Source organism: Lampetra fluviatilis, chromosome 29 (genome assembly GCF_964198595.1).
Source record: "Lampetra fluviatilis chromosome 29, kcLamFluv1.1, whole genome shotgun sequence".
NCBI classification, from domain to species: domain Eukaryota; kingdom Metazoa; phylum Chordata; class Hyperoartia; order Petromyzontiformes; family Petromyzontidae; genus Lampetra; species Lampetra fluviatilis.
Window position 1 is genome coordinate 9,477,906 of NC_136303.1, and position 17,104 is coordinate 9,495,009.

Consider the following 17,104-nt stretch of genomic DNA (forward strand, 5'->3'; position numbering starts at 1 on the left):
GGAGAAGTAAAATTATCCTTAGGAGTGTAAGAATGAGTACGAGTGGATGAGTGATGTGACACGACCTGCCGGGTGTCCGATTTGTGCCGACTCGCCCGAGGTTGTTGCAGCTCCGCAGCAGGTAGAGGAGATGGATGTCCCGTTGGCGGAAGAGGCGACAGCAGAGGTCGGCAGCGGCAGTCACGGGCGAAGTGGCCCCGTCTGCCGCACTTGAAACACGCGGCCGATGTCGGCCGGTGGTCGGACGACCCGGCCCTTGCACGCGGCCGGCCCGTGTAGTCGCCCCGCTGGTCGCGCAGCCACCGTCCCGGAATCCTATGCGGGAGAGCAGCAGCCAGCATGTCGTCGTCGCCCGAGTCGTCGGAGCAGTGGACAACCAGTCGCGGAGACCACCCCAGAGGCGGCCCGTCGATCTCGGGTTTCCCCGTCCACGCCGCCATCTGGTCCCAACGCTTGATATTAAACTTAGCGTCCAGGCAGCGCGCCACCCACCGCGATGAAAGCGGTTTGTGGCCGCACACTGGTAGAGAGATGTTGAGCTCCTGAGACAACTCCAGCATACGGGAAAGGATGAGCGGATCCAAATGATCGGCCATTGCGTCGGGGTAGGCGGCCATGGCCATCGCCATCAACGCCCCCCGATAGGCCAAGGGCGATTCCTCCGGTGCTCGGCGACGCGACATAAATTTTCTGGTGGCCGATGTCGGCGGGTCATAAAATTCCGCCATCTCTGTGAACGCATCCCGCAGTGTCTTCTTATTGGACGCCGGGATGGAGCGGAAGACTCCCAGAGACACATCATCGAACAGTGTAGGTAGCGCTCCCAGCGCTTCTTCCTCCGTCCAGTTCACAGATCTAAAAACTGACTCGAAGCGCCACGTAAAAGCACTCCAATCGCCCCCGGCGATAAATTCTTTAATTTGTGGAAGGCGATGTCCGCGGTGGCAGGCGCGTGCCCCGGGCGTCTCCGACTGCCGTTCCCGCTCTCCACTCGGTGCAGGCAAAATGGCGTCCGGCGGCCGCGTGGTGGTAGGCGCGCCCAAAATGGCGGCCGACGACTCTGGCGCAGCCGCCCCACCCAAGACAACGGCGTCCTCCCGCGTGGCAGGAGCAATGGCGGACCCCGATTCCTTAGCAGGACTTCTTCCCGCGGCGTCCAGCTGATCGGCGATCTGGCGACCCACGGCTGGTGAGGACGCCACTGCGGTCAGCAGGCTTAGCAGAATGGCGCGCAACGACTCAATCTGCTCCGCCATCAGCCGACATTCGTCTTTTGGTCCTGCGGTGGTCGCATCCTCCCCCGGTCGATGCTGAGAGGCGTCGAGGAGAGAGTCATCAGCAGGCGGCATAAGGGCTGTAGCTCCCAACAGCTCATCTTCATCCGTCTCGACCTCTTCCTTCGATAGAGGCACGGGCAGGTTCTTTTTTCTGGGGTGCTTAGACATCTTGACGATCGTCCAAACAGTCGCAGAATCACTTCTGACACCAGTGTAATAATCCTTCTTGAGACGGCTTTGGAATCAGTCCTTTTATTTCCACTTCTACAATACACTTTACTCACTCACTCTCCGTTGCTGGCAGACAACGGAGAGAGGACAGACTTCACACTAAGTCCCCACCGTGCACGTGGCACCCAGAGCCCCCGTACATGCGTGACCCTGCTCTTCTCGTTTCCCAGTCTGCTCTCGATCGTTCTCTCTCACTCTCTCTTAATCCCTTCGTCACGTGGTCCCCCCAGCCAATCGTTCATGGACAGCCTTGACCATTCTCGATGGTTCCCTGTCAATCCCGGGACCACGCCTCTCATCCGGCTCCCCATTAGCTGGGGCCCCGAATGGCTAGGCCAATCACTCCTGATGACATGCCGTGATCACGCCGGGGCCATGCTCCCTATCTCAACCCTTATTGGCTACAAGCAGGACCGGCAAGCCAATCCCCACGTGAACCCTCTATGGCTGTTATTACACAGACATCACTCGCCACTGATGTTAGCCGCACAGCTATTAATTGAACTTACAGTGAGGGGAAAAAGTATTTGATCCCCTGCTGATTTTGTACCTTTGCCCACTGACTAAGAAATGATCAGTCTATATATTTTAATGGTAGGCTTATTTGAACAGTGAGAGACAGAATAACAACAAAAAAATTCAGAAAAACGCACGTCAAAAATGCTAAGAGCTCTCCAAGGATGTCAGGGACAAGATTGTAGACCTACACAAAGCTGGAATGGGCTACAAGACCATCGCCAAGCAGCTTGGTGAGAAGGTGACAACAGTTGGTGCGATTATTCGCAAATGGAAGAAACACAAAAGAACTGTCAATCTCCCTCGGCCTGGGGCTCCATGCAAGATCTCACTTCGTGGAGTTGCAATGATCATGGGAACTGTGAGGAATCAATGATCTCAAGACAGCTGGGACCATAGTCACTATGAAAATAGTTGGTAACACACTACGCCGTGAAGGACTGAAATCCTGCAGCGCCCGCAAGGTCCCCCTGCTCAAGAAAGCACATATACATGCCCGTCTAAAGTTTGCCAATGCACATCTGAATGATTCAGAGGACAACTGGGTGAAAGTGTTGTGGTCAAATGAGACCAAAATGGAGCTTTTTGGCATCAACTCAACTCGCTGTGTTTGGAGGAGGAGGAACGCTGCCTATGACCCCAAGAACATCTTCCCCACTGTCAAACATGGAGGTGGAAACATTATGCTTTGGGGGTGTTTTTCTGCTAATGGGACAGGACAACTTCACCACATCAAAGGGACGATGGACGGGGCCATATACCGTCAAATCTTGGGTGAGAACCTCCTTCCCTCAGCCAGGGCATTGAAACTGGGTCGTGGATGGGTATTCCAGCATGACAATGACCCAAAACACACGGCCAAGGCAACAAAGGAGTGGCTCAAGAAGAAGCAAATTAAGGTCCTGGAGTGGCCTAGCCAGTCTCCAGACCTTAATCCCATAGAAAATCTGTGGAGCGAGCTGAAGGTTCGAGTTGCCAAACGTCAGCCTCGAAACCTTAATGATTTGGAGAAGATCTGCAAAGAGGAGTGGGACAAAAAGCCTCTTGTGATGTGTGCTAACCTGGTGGCCAACTACAAGAAACGTCTGACCTCTGTGATTGCCACCAAGGGTTTTGCCACCAAGTACTAAGTCATGTTTTGCAGAGGGGTCAAATACTTATTTCCCTCATTAAAATGCAAATCAATTTATAACATTTTTGACATGCGTTTTCCTGGATTTTGTTGTTGTTATTCTGTCTCTCACTGTTCAAATAAACCTACCATTAAAATTATAGACTGATAATTTCTTTGTCAGTGGGCAAACGTACAAAATCAGCAGGGGATCAAATACTTTTTCCCTCACTGTAGGTGTCGCCAGGTTCACAGTCTAGTGCGCTCACACCTGCAGCACTATTCCACCCCATACATACAAATACGTTATTAAAAGTGCAAATTCGGATTGGGTGGGCAAATCTTCTTCTCCACAAAGTGGTGCTCAATTTTATTGACCCCGGAGGGTTGATGCGCTAAGTCAACCCCTAACCAGTATTTGAACTCGTAATTGTCCGATTGGATGTTGAAGGCAGTTTGTGGTCTTGAGGGGGGGTCAAGTGTGCGCAGCGTGCTCATTGGACAACGGGCTAATTCATGTCGATCAGCACTTTTAAGTGAATGATTGATACTTTCCCTGCAATTCAGATTAGTTATGCTGGCTATGCCTGTCACAAAGAATAAGACAAAAATATTAATGCATGACAATATTTTAACATGTCAGTCCTCAGAAATTTCCAACCGTAAATGATAAAAAAAATTATCGCTGGTATAATTAAGCACTATAAAAAATTATGATTGGTTAATTAAAGAACATGTAATACACCCAACATCTTTATTGATGTAGCATATCTTAACCCTCTGTAGCATGGAACTGAATTTGATTCACATTAAACATATTGATATGGAAATGTTGATCAAAACATAGGTACTTCTCTGTCCACATATCTCAACCTCGCAGCACCACATGACACCACTAACGCCATTCTCTATTCCGACTCCATATCCAGACACAAATCTTTCAAGTTTGCACTCCGAAATTTTCGCGGTCCTCCATGGTTTGATTCCTGCCTACCCTCTGATCTAACTCTTCCCCCCCCCCCCCCCCACCATGCACCCCCCCTCTCATCTCTCTACTCCTCGTTGTGCCCTCTCTGCTCCAGCATTTAAGACATCTTACTTCAGTAGGGATTTGCTTATTTTCCTCCTTCTGCCCTCAGTCCTGAACCCCCTTTCCCCAGCCATCCAAGACCTTTTTTCCCCCCATCTTTGAATGACTGCCTCATTCTATATAAAGTTTCCCACTTTTTACACAGTGTCTTGAGATGGAATCATATTTATAATGCTATATAAATATGAATTAATAGTTTAACGGTCTTTAAATATCTCCACCGACAGTGTACAATTTGTTCATCAATAAATCAAGTTTATTCACATTTCGAATTTATCACAGGACCATAACGATATATGCAATTGTAATACGGTTACATGTGTAGGGCAAATGACTACACAAACTGCATATTAACTAGTTATGCTTTCAAAAAATAAATTGCCCAAAGCATAAAAATCGAAAAGTCAACATTAATAAGAAAATGTCACCTCATGGTGTTAGTTAAAAGTTTGATTTTAATGCCACAAAATGTGAGAGAGTTAATTGACTGAGAATGAATACTGGCATTTGAATGCACATGATCAATTTCACGAATATGATAACATTGAATTAGAGCACAGCCGTGAAGAATTGGCATTTAATTGTTAAATAATTATATATATGCATCAATAAAATATGTGCCCGTAATTAACAGCCATCTTCGGCTGTTAAATTGTATTTTAGTGTGCGAACATAAAACAACCTGCAAAGCCATGGCAAATCCTTTTTGCTACACAGGACTAGAAACATTGCATCTTATAGAAGAAACTTTTCAAACAGCGTTATTGACAACTTTTGTTGCATTTTGTTATTAGTGCCAACATAGTATCACAAAAAAGTACATTTATTATACGGAGAATCGCCCACAATCGCATAGTGGATCAGAGGGTTTCACTGTATTTTATATTTTCCCACAAACATTGGCATTATTATGAGGACTGTTTTAAAACAGCTACGTTACTTTTTAGCACAATGACTTAAACGATTGCCACTTTAGAGCTATATTCTTGGTTCTTTTGGTAAAGTCACATAGAAGGGAAATAATAAAAAATAAAACAATACAATTCTCACGACGTGTCTGAACAACCTCCAGTTGCTGTCCGTGGTGCTCACGTAAAAAAACGCCACTTTTTTCAAATTTTCTTGCTGTGGTTTTCACACCTGATGATGATTGCTTGTGTTGCAATCGAAACGTCGTGAAAATGTTATTATTTTATTTGTATTATTTTATTATTTCCCTTCTACGTGACTTTACCGAAAGAATCAAGAATATGAATCCCTGTAGTCACGAAAGCTTTAAATCTTAATTTCACTTTAGAGCTGTTTAAAATACACTTACTGTATAGTACTTACGCAATTTTCATTGAAATGGTTTTCCCTTTTTTTTTTTTACAAACCTAAGTGCATGAATCCAGGGTCAAAAAAACGTCTGGCCAGTGTGGAAGAGTAGGCCAAATACCCTCGAGTGTAGGCCCCTCCAGAGCTCCATCTAAATAGAGGCCCTTCTGCCAGGAGTGGCGTGAGCAAGAAATTGCAGGGTTGCACCTTGACCAACTTTCCCCCCCACACTTATCAAGGGTTCAAAGAGCCAGGAGAAACATGCTCTGCGAAATTTCAGACAATATTGATTCAAAAACACGTCAAACGGAAATGATGTGACTTTCATGCCATCACTTCGAAGCTTTTCCGAATAAAAGGGATGTCACGTGGTATCAGGTGACGCTACTATTGTTAGTACGAGGACATTTTACTAAGTACTTAAGAAAAAATTATACTAAATCCCAAAATTACCAAAAAATATCCGAAATGTTTCAAAGAAAATACAATACAACTTTTTTAATCGCGGTGTTTGCGTATTCGCGACAACTTTATTGCAGTGCTCTATGAAATTTGCGGGGTTGCGCTTGAAACATTCACGGCCGTAGCACGCAACTACCCGACAGGAGGTACTGAAGTGACGCAAGGCAGCAGCGTAGATGGCGAGAGTGAGAACGTTTGCCCCAGCAACGCCGCTCTCCCAAGCAGTCAGACTTTGTCTGCCGAACCATTCACACGCAGGTGGTGTTCCTTTCCAAATGTTTTGGTTTTAATTACATGCTGTGCTACCGTTGACCATGGTCCCTAAGCAAAGTGATATTTTAAAATGTAAGTTTAAAATAATACCGTGCAATCTTGATTTGAAGCTTTTGTGACTGCAGGAATCCATACTCTTTGGTTCTTTCGGTAAAGTCACGTAGGTAGAAAAATAATAGATCACGACGTTTCGATCGAAACACAAGCAATCGTCATCAGGTAGGACAACAACAGCAAGAAAAAACTGCTGAAGTAGGCGAGAGATCTGCCGTGGCATGAGGTTATATAGGACTCGGTAGTAGGGGGAGAGAGAAGGGGGAGAATACCGTGCACTATTAATTTATTTAACTCTAATATTTAAAGTATTTATATTCATCATTATTAAAGGTATATTAAATAACAGAAAATATCATACAATTTATTCATTAATATATACATACAGTTTATGTTTAAATGCAATATCTTTAATCTCCCTAAACCTATTTTTTAAGCTTTGAGTTTTAATATTCTCCAGGAAAGTGCTCCCGCGAATATTCAGGGTATCCTGTATTTGACGTTTTAGAATCCCAATCTCATCCCTTACGTGTACAAATGGGTGGCTGCTATGTAGTAGGGAAATGTTCTACAGCAGATGCACTGCTGTGCACAAAGGCGACTAAGTCACAAACACCTCATTAAAGAGCACAAAGAGCTAACAGCTACGATCTTCAACGTAGTTTATCAGCAACCTTAAACCGCATCGGCACAAACTATTACAGATACGGATACAGATACGTGATGCACGAATGGAAAATGTAAAAATCTACAGTGTGCGACTACGGTCATCCAGAACTGACCATTGAACGCTACCCAAACACCAAATACTAAGGCAGCAACGTAAATTCAAAGTTGTTTCTCCATACATCAACAAAGAAGAAGAGAATGCCAAGGCCTTTTAACTGGACGTCCTGCCCTCTGGGGTGCAGTGGCTCTCACGATAGCTGCCCAGGCATGCGGCATAGCGTATAACGTGGGCCACGTAAGTCTGCTCCTGCACTCCACGCAGGAGGTGGGCCATGGGACCGCTCGCAAACACGGGGACGTCCTCCCCGCTGTGCGTCTCTCTTGTCCGTGGCACCGCGCTCTTCACTCTGTAGTCGTCCGCAGCTAATAAGGGGAAAGCACATAGATGAGTGCCTGTAATCATGCACTCTGGAGGTAAGGGTTACTAGATCACTCAAACTTCTGAAACTCCCCATGGACGTTAAGGTAACCTCCTAGCTCTCCAGGGTACAACAGGACAGAAAGTGGATTAATTAACATCTGTGTAGTGACATAGAACGGTCACTACTGTGTTGGCCCGTACGAGGGCTGGGGCCCCAAGGGGGTGCCTGGGGGGTCACGTGCTGGAGGGATGGGGACCTTCCCAGAGGTGGGGGAAGTGAGGCGTGTCCTGGGAAGGGAGGCGTGGCCTGGAGAGAGCCAGCCACGCCTGGGCGGAACCGGCCATGCCAAAGCAGATATAAGCGTGGTGTGAACGGAGAGCAAGGCTGTTGTACTGTACTCCAAAGTGAAGACATCATCAGTCGTCAAGTCCCGAGTCGTCGTCCTGGGCCAGGCAGGCCGTTGCCTGCCTGGTCCAGTCTGTATCGTGTTCCAGAGTGTTAGTGAGTTGAGGAAGGTGGTCACCACCTTATGTACAGTGTTATATTACTTACCATTTAATAAATAGTGTTGCCTCCAAGCTGCGTGTGTGTGCACCTAATTCGAACACATTACATTTGGTGTCAGAAGTTGTGGAAAAATAAATATTGCTAGGTGTTATCCTAGGGAAGTAAAATGGGCACACGAAAAACAAATATAAAACTCACCTGGACGCCTTCGTACGACGGGGACGGTGTGACGACCATCCTTCGGACAGCCCCGGGGATGGCAGCCCCGGTGACAGAGGGAGAGAGAGATGGCGCTGCACGCGGAGCGGTGGGACTTGCATCGCACTGCTACTTCGCCGCCATCGGGAACGGAGCGACGGAGCCGCGGGGAGAGGACACCATCGTCGCTGCGGGGGCTGGCGGGGGAGGCCCGGGCATGCGGGCCACGCGGTGGGCCCGCCATTTCGGCGGCGGGTCGGGGCGCTGTTCCCGCCAAAACGCCGCTCCCGCCATTTCGGCGGCGGGTCGGGGCGCAGTTCCCGCCAAAGCGCCGCTCCTGCCATTTCGGCGGCGGGTCGGGGCGCTGTTCCCGCCAAAGCGCCGCTCCCGCCGACATCAACGCCTGCGGAGGGGGAGTTCCACACGTGCAGGTGGCGCCCCCGTCTTGTGGATGGGGGTTCGCAAGAGCAGGCCGTGTTCACCATGCAAGATTCTTCGGGGTGTCCCAGTGCTCCACCTTGCCGCCCTCCACTATTCATAGTTTGCCAGGCGAGTCGTGACATGACAAGCACCCGGCCTCAAGAAAAATAATAATAACTTCACCCATCTTGCGTGTGCCGGGTTGCGATCGCGGGTGTTTTTTTTTTTAACTCGCTGGTTTGCGGAGCGTGTTCGTCCGGTTGTGTGCGTGATAAAGTGACGCGGCGACCATGCGGGTTTCTGCTTGTAACAGTGTTGTTGTTAATTACGGCGTCGAGATCGGTATCTTCTGGGTGTAGTTAATGATTAATTCGTTGTTGGTGTCCCGAGCTCCGTTCATATCCTGTATGTTGCCGTGTTAATGACTCGTGTTGTTACATCGTTGTGTTGCGAAATCGCCATTGTTATTGTGTATACTGTATGGAGTTTCGCTCGTGATTGTCACTTGTAACTGTCAGAAACTTTGATCGTCATTGTTGCCAATGTACAGACCGTATGGAGCTTTGCTTGAAATTGTTAACAGTGTATGGACTGTTGGGTACTTGCTTGTGATTATTTACTATGTACGGATTGTCTGGAGTATTGATTGTGTGTGTTGCCATGTGGGGACTGGATGGAGCATTGCGCCAAATGATTGACTGTACGAACTTCGTATACTGCATATACTGTATTAATCAATTCGGCGATTTTTGACGTTTGTGTCTAGTTTTTTTTTGCTCTCAAAATTCGAATGCCCTGAGTCCCATGGTTAATGGTGAAGGGGTTTTTGAAATGACAGGTTCGGTGTGTTTCAACCTCACTGGTTGGCTCCTGTCCGTTGTTGCACAGATGATGTCTTTTGTGCGGGAATGCCCCTTGTGTTCTACATCGATCGGGGGTGCGTTTCCGTTAATTGCTGTCAAATTGCGTTGCTCTCTCCACTCGGTTGGTACAGCTGCATGCTGCAATGCGAGTCTCGGAGATGATGTGTACGGATACGGGATGTGAGGTGTATTGTTGTGACCATTGAATATTCGGGATCGTGACAAATTGTGCGTACCTGTTCGGCATTGGATCAGTTCTGTGGGGGATCATAATTCAAATTGTATGTGTTGTGATGGTGTTAAATTGCGATGGTGACATGCTGCCAGGGATTTGGAATTGTGGTGCTGGCTGTCACTTATCTTGGGGCGCAGATCCTGACCAGGATGGCCCAGTGAGAGTTGCGTGTCTAACACGAACATTGTGGTCCCGTCCTGCTGTGTCTGACGGCTTGACCTGACAGCCCGGAGATCGAGACACTCCGTGGCTTGTCTAGCCTAGTGGGCTGTGCGCTCACATGGCTCAGAGAGTGTGGTCCCGTCATGCAATGGCTGACGGCTTGACCTGACAGCCCGGAGATTGAAACACTCCGTGGCATGTCTAGCCTAGTGGGCTGTGCACTCACATGGCTCGGAGAGTGTGGTCCCATCATGCAATGGCTGACGGCTTGACCTGACAGCCCGGAGATCGAGACACTCAGTGGCTTGTCTAGCCTAGTGGGCTGTGCGCTCACATGGCTCGGAGAGTTTCGTCCCGTCATACTGTGTCTGACGGCTTGACCTGACAGCCCGGAGATCGAGACACTCTGTGGCTTGTCTAGCCTTGTGGGCTGTGCGCTCACATGGCTCGGGGAGTGTGGTCCCGTCATGCTATGGCTGACAGCTTGACCTGACGGCTCGGAGGTTGAGACCCTCCGAGGTGCGTTGAAACAGTGGGCTGGAGATTCGTAAGGTTCAGGTGGAGTTGTCCTGTTACGTTGAGACTGTATCCCTCAGTTGTTAGGGTGCATGTTGTGCAGTGAGTGAACGATGGGTCGTCTCAACTTGGTCGGTACAGCTATATGCTTGCGATGCGAGTCTTGGAGAGAGACTGGGTCGTCTCAGCTCGGTCGGTACAGCTATATGCTGCGATGCGAGTCTTGGAGAGAGACTGGGTCGTCTCAGCTCGGTCGGTACAGCTATATGCTGCGATGCGAGTCTTGGAGAGAGACTGGGTTAAAATCTTACCGATATGGCCGACGCGTGCTGCTGGTTGTGACGCCGCGTCGGAAAGGCGGTGGAGTGGTAACATGGAAATTCCCCCCCCCCGATATGGCCGACGTGTGCTACTGGTTGTGACGCCTCGTCGGAGAGGCGGTGGGGTGGTAACATGGAAATTCCCCCCCCGATATGGCCGACGCGTGCTACTGGTTGTGATGCCGCGTCGGAAAGGCGGTGGGGTGGTAACATGGAAATTCCCCCCCCGATATGGCCGACGCGTGCTACTGGTTGTGACGCCATGTCGGAAAGGCGGGGGGGTGCTAACGGGTGACTGTCATTGCATGCGTGATTCTAACGGGGGGGGGGGGGGCTGTGCTGGAGCGTAAGTGGGTTAGCCAGTTTTCATGTATATTTGTTGTTAATTCCCCGTTTTATATGCGGTTCCCTTTTACCCTCGTCGATTCTGTATATATTACGTGATTGTATTTCTTATCGGTCGCCGGTCATTTATTGATGTTGCTGGTTCGGAGGCACACCTTTTCAATGTTTCACAGTTGTGTTACAGCCGGGGACGGCTGTGTGTTTATACAGGGGGGGGTGATGTAGTGACATAGAACGGTCACTACTGTGTTGGCCCGTACGAGGGCTGGGGGCCCCAAGGGGGTGCCTGGGGGGTCACGTGCTGGAGGGATGGGGACCTTCCCAGAGGTGGGGGAAGTGAGGCGTGTCCTGGGAAGGGAGGCGTGGCCTGGAGAGAGCCAGCCACGCCTGGGCGGAGCCGGCCACGCCAAAGCAGATATAAGCGTGGTGTGAACGGAGAGCAAGGCTGTTGTACTGTACTCCAAAGTGAAGACATCATCGGTCGTCAAGTCCCGAGTCGTCGTCCTGGGCCAGGCAGGCCGTTGCCTGCCTGGTCCAGTCTGTGTCGTGTTCCAGAGTGTTAGTGAGTTGAGGAAGGTGGTCACCACCTTATGTACAGTGTTATATTACTTACCATTTAATAAATAGTGTTGCCTCCAAGCTGCGTGTGTGTGCACCTAATTCGAACCCATTACATCTGTATCGGGATTGAGTGTTATCTCCCCTCGCATGGGTTTTCTCTAGGTACTCTGAGAGGGAGGGATGCATGAAAGGAGGGAGGGATGGTCCCACTCAAAACGCATGCAGGCTGCGAATTTTATTTAATATCATGTATGTGCAGTTTTTGGATTTCCTTTGTAACACGGTTGCTTCTGCTTTCATTTATAGTTGGTTGTTTTGCTCCGATTTATATATTATTTGTAATTTTGGTGACCCAAGTCATTCTTGACAACGACACTATTCTAATCTCTTGAGTTATTATCTGGTTAAACAAACGTGAACTTGCGTATATTACTGTTTACAGTATAATTGTGCCTTCATGGCAGACTTAATATATTGTGCCTATCAATCAACAAATTGACGCCTCGTGCGATTCAGTAGGATCACAATGAATCATCCATGATTCAGCAATTTACCTGTATCCACAATGTCCCGACGTGTGCTGTGCCCAGGCCCATTGGCATAGGCGAGCGTGGTGAAGGGTAGGTAGTCCACATCGCTCACTTCCGTGTCCACTAGCCCTGCAATAAGCACATTGTTGCATTGGGAAATGTCTTGCATTTTGGCACATGGATGTCATAATCCTCCAACACCACCACCATCACCACCACAAGTCCCCAGTCCAGATTTCACCATGCTCATGTGGGTAGGGTTGGGGGTTTGGGGGCGGTTATCACCTTTAAAAGGCAACTTTTGAGAAACTCCAAAAGGCCCAAACCAAAACTTATCTAAAGAGTGTTCACAAGCATAGAGCGATCAATGAATATGAGATGGAGCCCAGTCACAGCTTTTAAAAAATGTATTATTAACCTCAACTCCTGAATGTCACTGTCCAAATGTAAAATAAACCACGGTCCAAGTATACAAAGTCTCAGTCGCATTCGTCTCAAACCACAGTGATATCAAGATAACCAGATACCTGGGCAAGGCTCTAGGTAGAGAGAAAAGAAGTAACAAGGATTAGCAAAGAACAACACCATGTAATATGCAAGGGTTTCCAGGGGTTACAGGGCAATGAGAAAACACAAGTCACATCAACCAGATCAAAGGTAATGGCAATAATAAGTACTTGTTATAACAACATAAACACAGTCCTAATAGTTAGCAATGACGGTCCAGACTCCAGTACTTAGTCACGAAGGCAGGGGTATGATCCTACGCTCTCAGGTCCTTAACACAGGCCACCGAGGTTACAAACTTGCAGGTCACAAACACAATCTGAGCAGGGCTACACAGGTCACGGACCCGCAGGTGTCGGTGAGAAAGTGAGCGAGGTGCAGAGGTCATGAACAACCTCGTGAGCAGGCAGCCTTTCACAGAGGCGATAAAGGGGGCCGAAGCAATCCAGACGGGAGGTGAACACCTCGGGGTGCAGCTGCCACTCGTGGATCGAGCCAGCTGCGGCCGAGCGAGTCGACCCCCGACCATGTGGGTCACCCTCCAGAGTCAAGTGCATGTCCTCTGCTCAACTCAGCAGGATCCAGGCCTCCTCAATAAGAGGACAGAATCGGGGGGGGGGGGGGGGGAATCCATAATGTTGTTGCAGCGGACCAGAACTGACCTGCCAATCAACTGTGGTGTGAAATGCCACAGCGCTAGATGTATGACGTGCACTTCGAGCAGGTTGGTGCTGCCCTTTGCAAGGGTCGGCCAGCTCGCCTACACTGATCTCCCCTGGAGATGAGGTGAGCACTCCAGCCCCAAGAGCTGGCGTCCCAATTGAAGGCTCTGCAGATCGGTGGCAGCCGCACCACCTGTTGGAGGTTGCCACCCCATGGGTCCCAGCAGCGTAGCAGAGCTTTTTGTAAATGTCTCATTTGGTACTTTGCCCAGAGAATAACCTCTGTGGTTCATGACGTGTGCCCCAGCAGAACCACAATTACTCTTGCATGGGGCACTGCATTGGTGGCAACAGAATGGGCTAGCCCAGCTATCAGGAGCTCCTTCTGATCCAGAAGCCACATTATCTGCTGGTCCGTTCAAATATCAGCTCCCAGATGGTAAAGCTGCTGGGTTCGGGAACAGAAAATGCCTCGCCCGGTTGATGACTCAGCTGTGTGTCTCCAATAGTGAGATGACCGTGGATATATCCATCTGAAGCCTGGTCACCAATGGCGCCCTCAGAGAAAGTCGTCAAGATAGGGCCACAATGAGGGTTGCCAACACCTAGGTGAACACCCTTGGCGAACTCTATGGAGGCAAGCCAATCCCCTGGCTGGAGCACTCCTGTGGTGGACTAAAGAGATTCCACCTTTAAATGCTATATGTGGAGAAGCAAGTTTCCTCAGATCGAGTATCCCCCTGTACCTGCCGGATCGTTTTTTGAGCATGAAGAATTTGGAGTAAAACCCGGTTCTTCGCTCGTGGAGTGGCATGAGTTGAAATAACCTGGATGCTAGTGTAAAGCCCCGACAGTGGTGGTGAAGGGTGGAATTCCACCGCCGGCGGGAAGCACCTTGAAATTTAGGCGGTTAGCCTCGCTCCATGACCCTCAACTCCTAGGCGTCCGATATAGAATGCTGCTAGGTGTGCAGGAACGCTGAGATGCGGGACCCTATGCTCAACGGTGATGGGAGAGCCCCGCCACTCTCAAACATCATCTGTTTTGAGAATAGGTTTTCCCTTTTTTTTGGCAACAAAACACCTGTTTTGGTGCCAGAAACTGATTGGTCCTCTGGTCTAACAATCAGTTTCAAAGGCAATGCATATATTATCAGAGTATGTTTTTTCTTTGCATTCCGACCATAAGTATTGTGGTTAATGCCGATATTATTCCTTGTAAAAGGTTTCAGATTGGTGTTTTAACATCTTAACACCTATATTTTTGCCAGAAAAAAGGGGAAAACCCTATTCTCATATTTGGCACTGGAAAAGGAGGTCCCATGATATTGTCTGTTTTGCCAAATTCTTAAAGAGGAAATGCGCACTGCCTCGTTGTTAATTTGAGCAAGCTGCACTCACCAAGGATGGGGTTGCCTCTGCTGGGGTGCCCCCCGATGGTGAGCGTATGGCCGTGGTCTGCCGTGACAACGATCAGCGTGTTGGCCGGGTCGGTGAGCTCGTGGGCGCGCTGCACCGCCTTGTCCAGAGCCAGCACCTCGTGCAGCGCCCGCGACGCTCGACCCTCATGGTGGCCTTTGTCAATCAGCCCACCTATGCCCAGCAACACACGGGACACATTAGGGCTTTATTTACATATATAATCACAATTCAGGATAAAGATCAATGTTACCATGACCAAAGCAGTGTGTGCTAAACACACACACACCTCGCCAACGCTTTCTATGTTCCATAAGATCCTGCGGATGCTGTACAGTACAAGCATGACTCCCCCATCATGCACACGTAACCTCCCAAATGCAACCATTCGTTGACGAATCAAAACAATTTACTGCAATGCTCTCTTCCAGATTTCTGCTTTGCTTATCCTGTATTGCCATAATCCATCTTAAGCACCTCTGCTCAAATGAAAACGGCTTTCAATCTGCTGAGTTCGGGCCTGACTCTCTGATCCATATCGTAACATTAAGAGCCCTCCTGCCTCACAAACCTTTTTAATATCGAAACAAAGCACATTTAAATTGTCTCCACAGTGTCAAATGATCAATGGACGGTGTTCATCTCTGTTGGTGGTTCAGAGACAACGGCTGAAATCCCACATTTCAAAAGTGTGGGCCGTTGCCTCCACAGGATAACCATTGTTGATTCCTCACAAAGTGTGAGTCACTTTATCGACCCTGACAATGGTGGAAGATGTTAGGCAGTTAATAATTTATAACAATAATAATACATCCCTAAGTAACAACGGCTACCCACATGTGCCTTACATAAATAACATTTTTAATATATTATCAGACATAAACAGCACTAAATGAAATTAGAATTTTACAGTGATTGCTGGATAGTGCTGACATACAGTTGGTTATGTTCAATAAGTAGTCTGAGTGTTGACAGTCAGTAAAGGCCTTATGGGCCAGGATGATAAGAGGTTTTATGAGCGTGCCTGTCGGGCTGACATTTAACATTGGGGTCAGAAAGGATGTAATTTCTAAACCTTGGCACAATAGATCAGGGTTCATGAATATTTAGCCCATTCCACAATACTCGGTAGATAAAGTCAACCCAATGCAGGGACCTGCATAACAGAACACTCTTTTGAAATGGATGTCAAGTTCGCTGAGCTTTGAGTGGGAAGAAGGCTGAGAAAGTTCTTCATTGGTTGAGTCTTGGAAAAAACGTAAGAAATAAAAAAGTGTCTTGCCAAGGCTGGAAGTCAGGCTGATACAGTGAGGGAAAAAAGTATTTGATCCCCTGCTGATTTTGTACGTTTGCCCAATGACAAATAAATTATCAGTCTATAATTTTAATGGTAGGTTTATTTGAAGTGAGAGACAGAATAACAGCAACAAAATCCAGGAAAACGCATGTCAAAAATGTTATAAATTGATTTGCATTTTAATGAGGGAAATAAGTATTTGACCCCTCTGCAAAACATGACTTAGTACTTGGTGGCAAAACCCTTGGTGGCAATCACAGAGGTCAGACGTTTCTTGTAGTTGGCCACCAGGTTAGCACACATCTCAAGAGGCTTTTTGTCCCACTCCTCTTTGCAGATCTTCTCCAAGTCATTAAGGTTTCGAGGCTGACGTTTGGCAACTCGAACCTTCAGCTCGCTCCACAGATTTTCTATGGGATTAAGGTCTGGAGACTGGCTAGGCCACTCCAGGACCTTAATTTGCTTCTTCTTGAGCCACTCCTTTGTTGCCTTGGCCGTGTGTTTTGGGTCATTGTCATGCTGGAATACCCATCCACGACCCATTTTCAATGCCCTGGCTGAGGGAAGGAGGTTCTCACCCAAGATTTGACGGTATATGGCCCCGTCCATCGTCCCTTTGATGTGATGAAATTGTCCTGTCCCATTAGCAGAAAAACACCCCCAAAGCATAATGTTTCCACCTCCATGTTTGACGGTGGGGATGATGTTCTTGGGGTCATAGGCAGCGTTCCTCCTCCTCCAAACACAGCGAGTTGAGTTGATGCCAAAAAGCTCCATTTTGGTCTCATTTGACCACAACACTTTCACCCAGTTGTCCTCTGAATTATTCAGATGTGCATTGGCAAACTTTAGACGGGCATGTATATGTGCTTTCTTGAGCAGGGGGACCTTGCGGGCGCTGCAGGATTTCAGTCCTTCACGGCGTAGTGTGTTACCAACTATTTTCATAGTGACTATGGTCCCAGCTGCCTTGAAATCATTGATTCCTCACCGTTCCCATGATCATTGCAACTCCACGAGGTGAGATCTTGCATGGAGCCCCAGGCCGAGGGAGATTGACAGTTCTTTTGTGTTTCTTCCATTTGCGAATAATCGCACCAACTGTTGTCACCTTCTCACCAAGGTGCTTGGCGATGGTCTT

General features: G+C 48.3%; 1 protein-coding gene across 1 annotated transcript in view; it reads right to left on the bottom strand.

Annotated features, from left to right (window-relative positions):
* Positions 1-7,211: 7,211 nt before the first annotated feature.
* Positions 7,212-17,104, bottom strand: part of LOC144943005 (alkaline phosphatase-like) — a 71,704-nt gene continuing 61,811 nt past the window's right edge. The window contains exons 8-10 of the mRNA XM_078870127.1: positions 14,649-14,840; positions 12,104-12,208; positions 7,212-7,423 (exon numbers count right to left, since the gene is read on the bottom strand). Of these exons, the coding sequence (XP_078726253.1) occupies positions 7,212-7,423; positions 12,104-12,208; positions 14,649-14,840 (509 nt within the window). The remainder of the gene's footprint in view (positions 7,424-12,103; positions 12,209-14,648; positions 14,841-17,104) is intronic.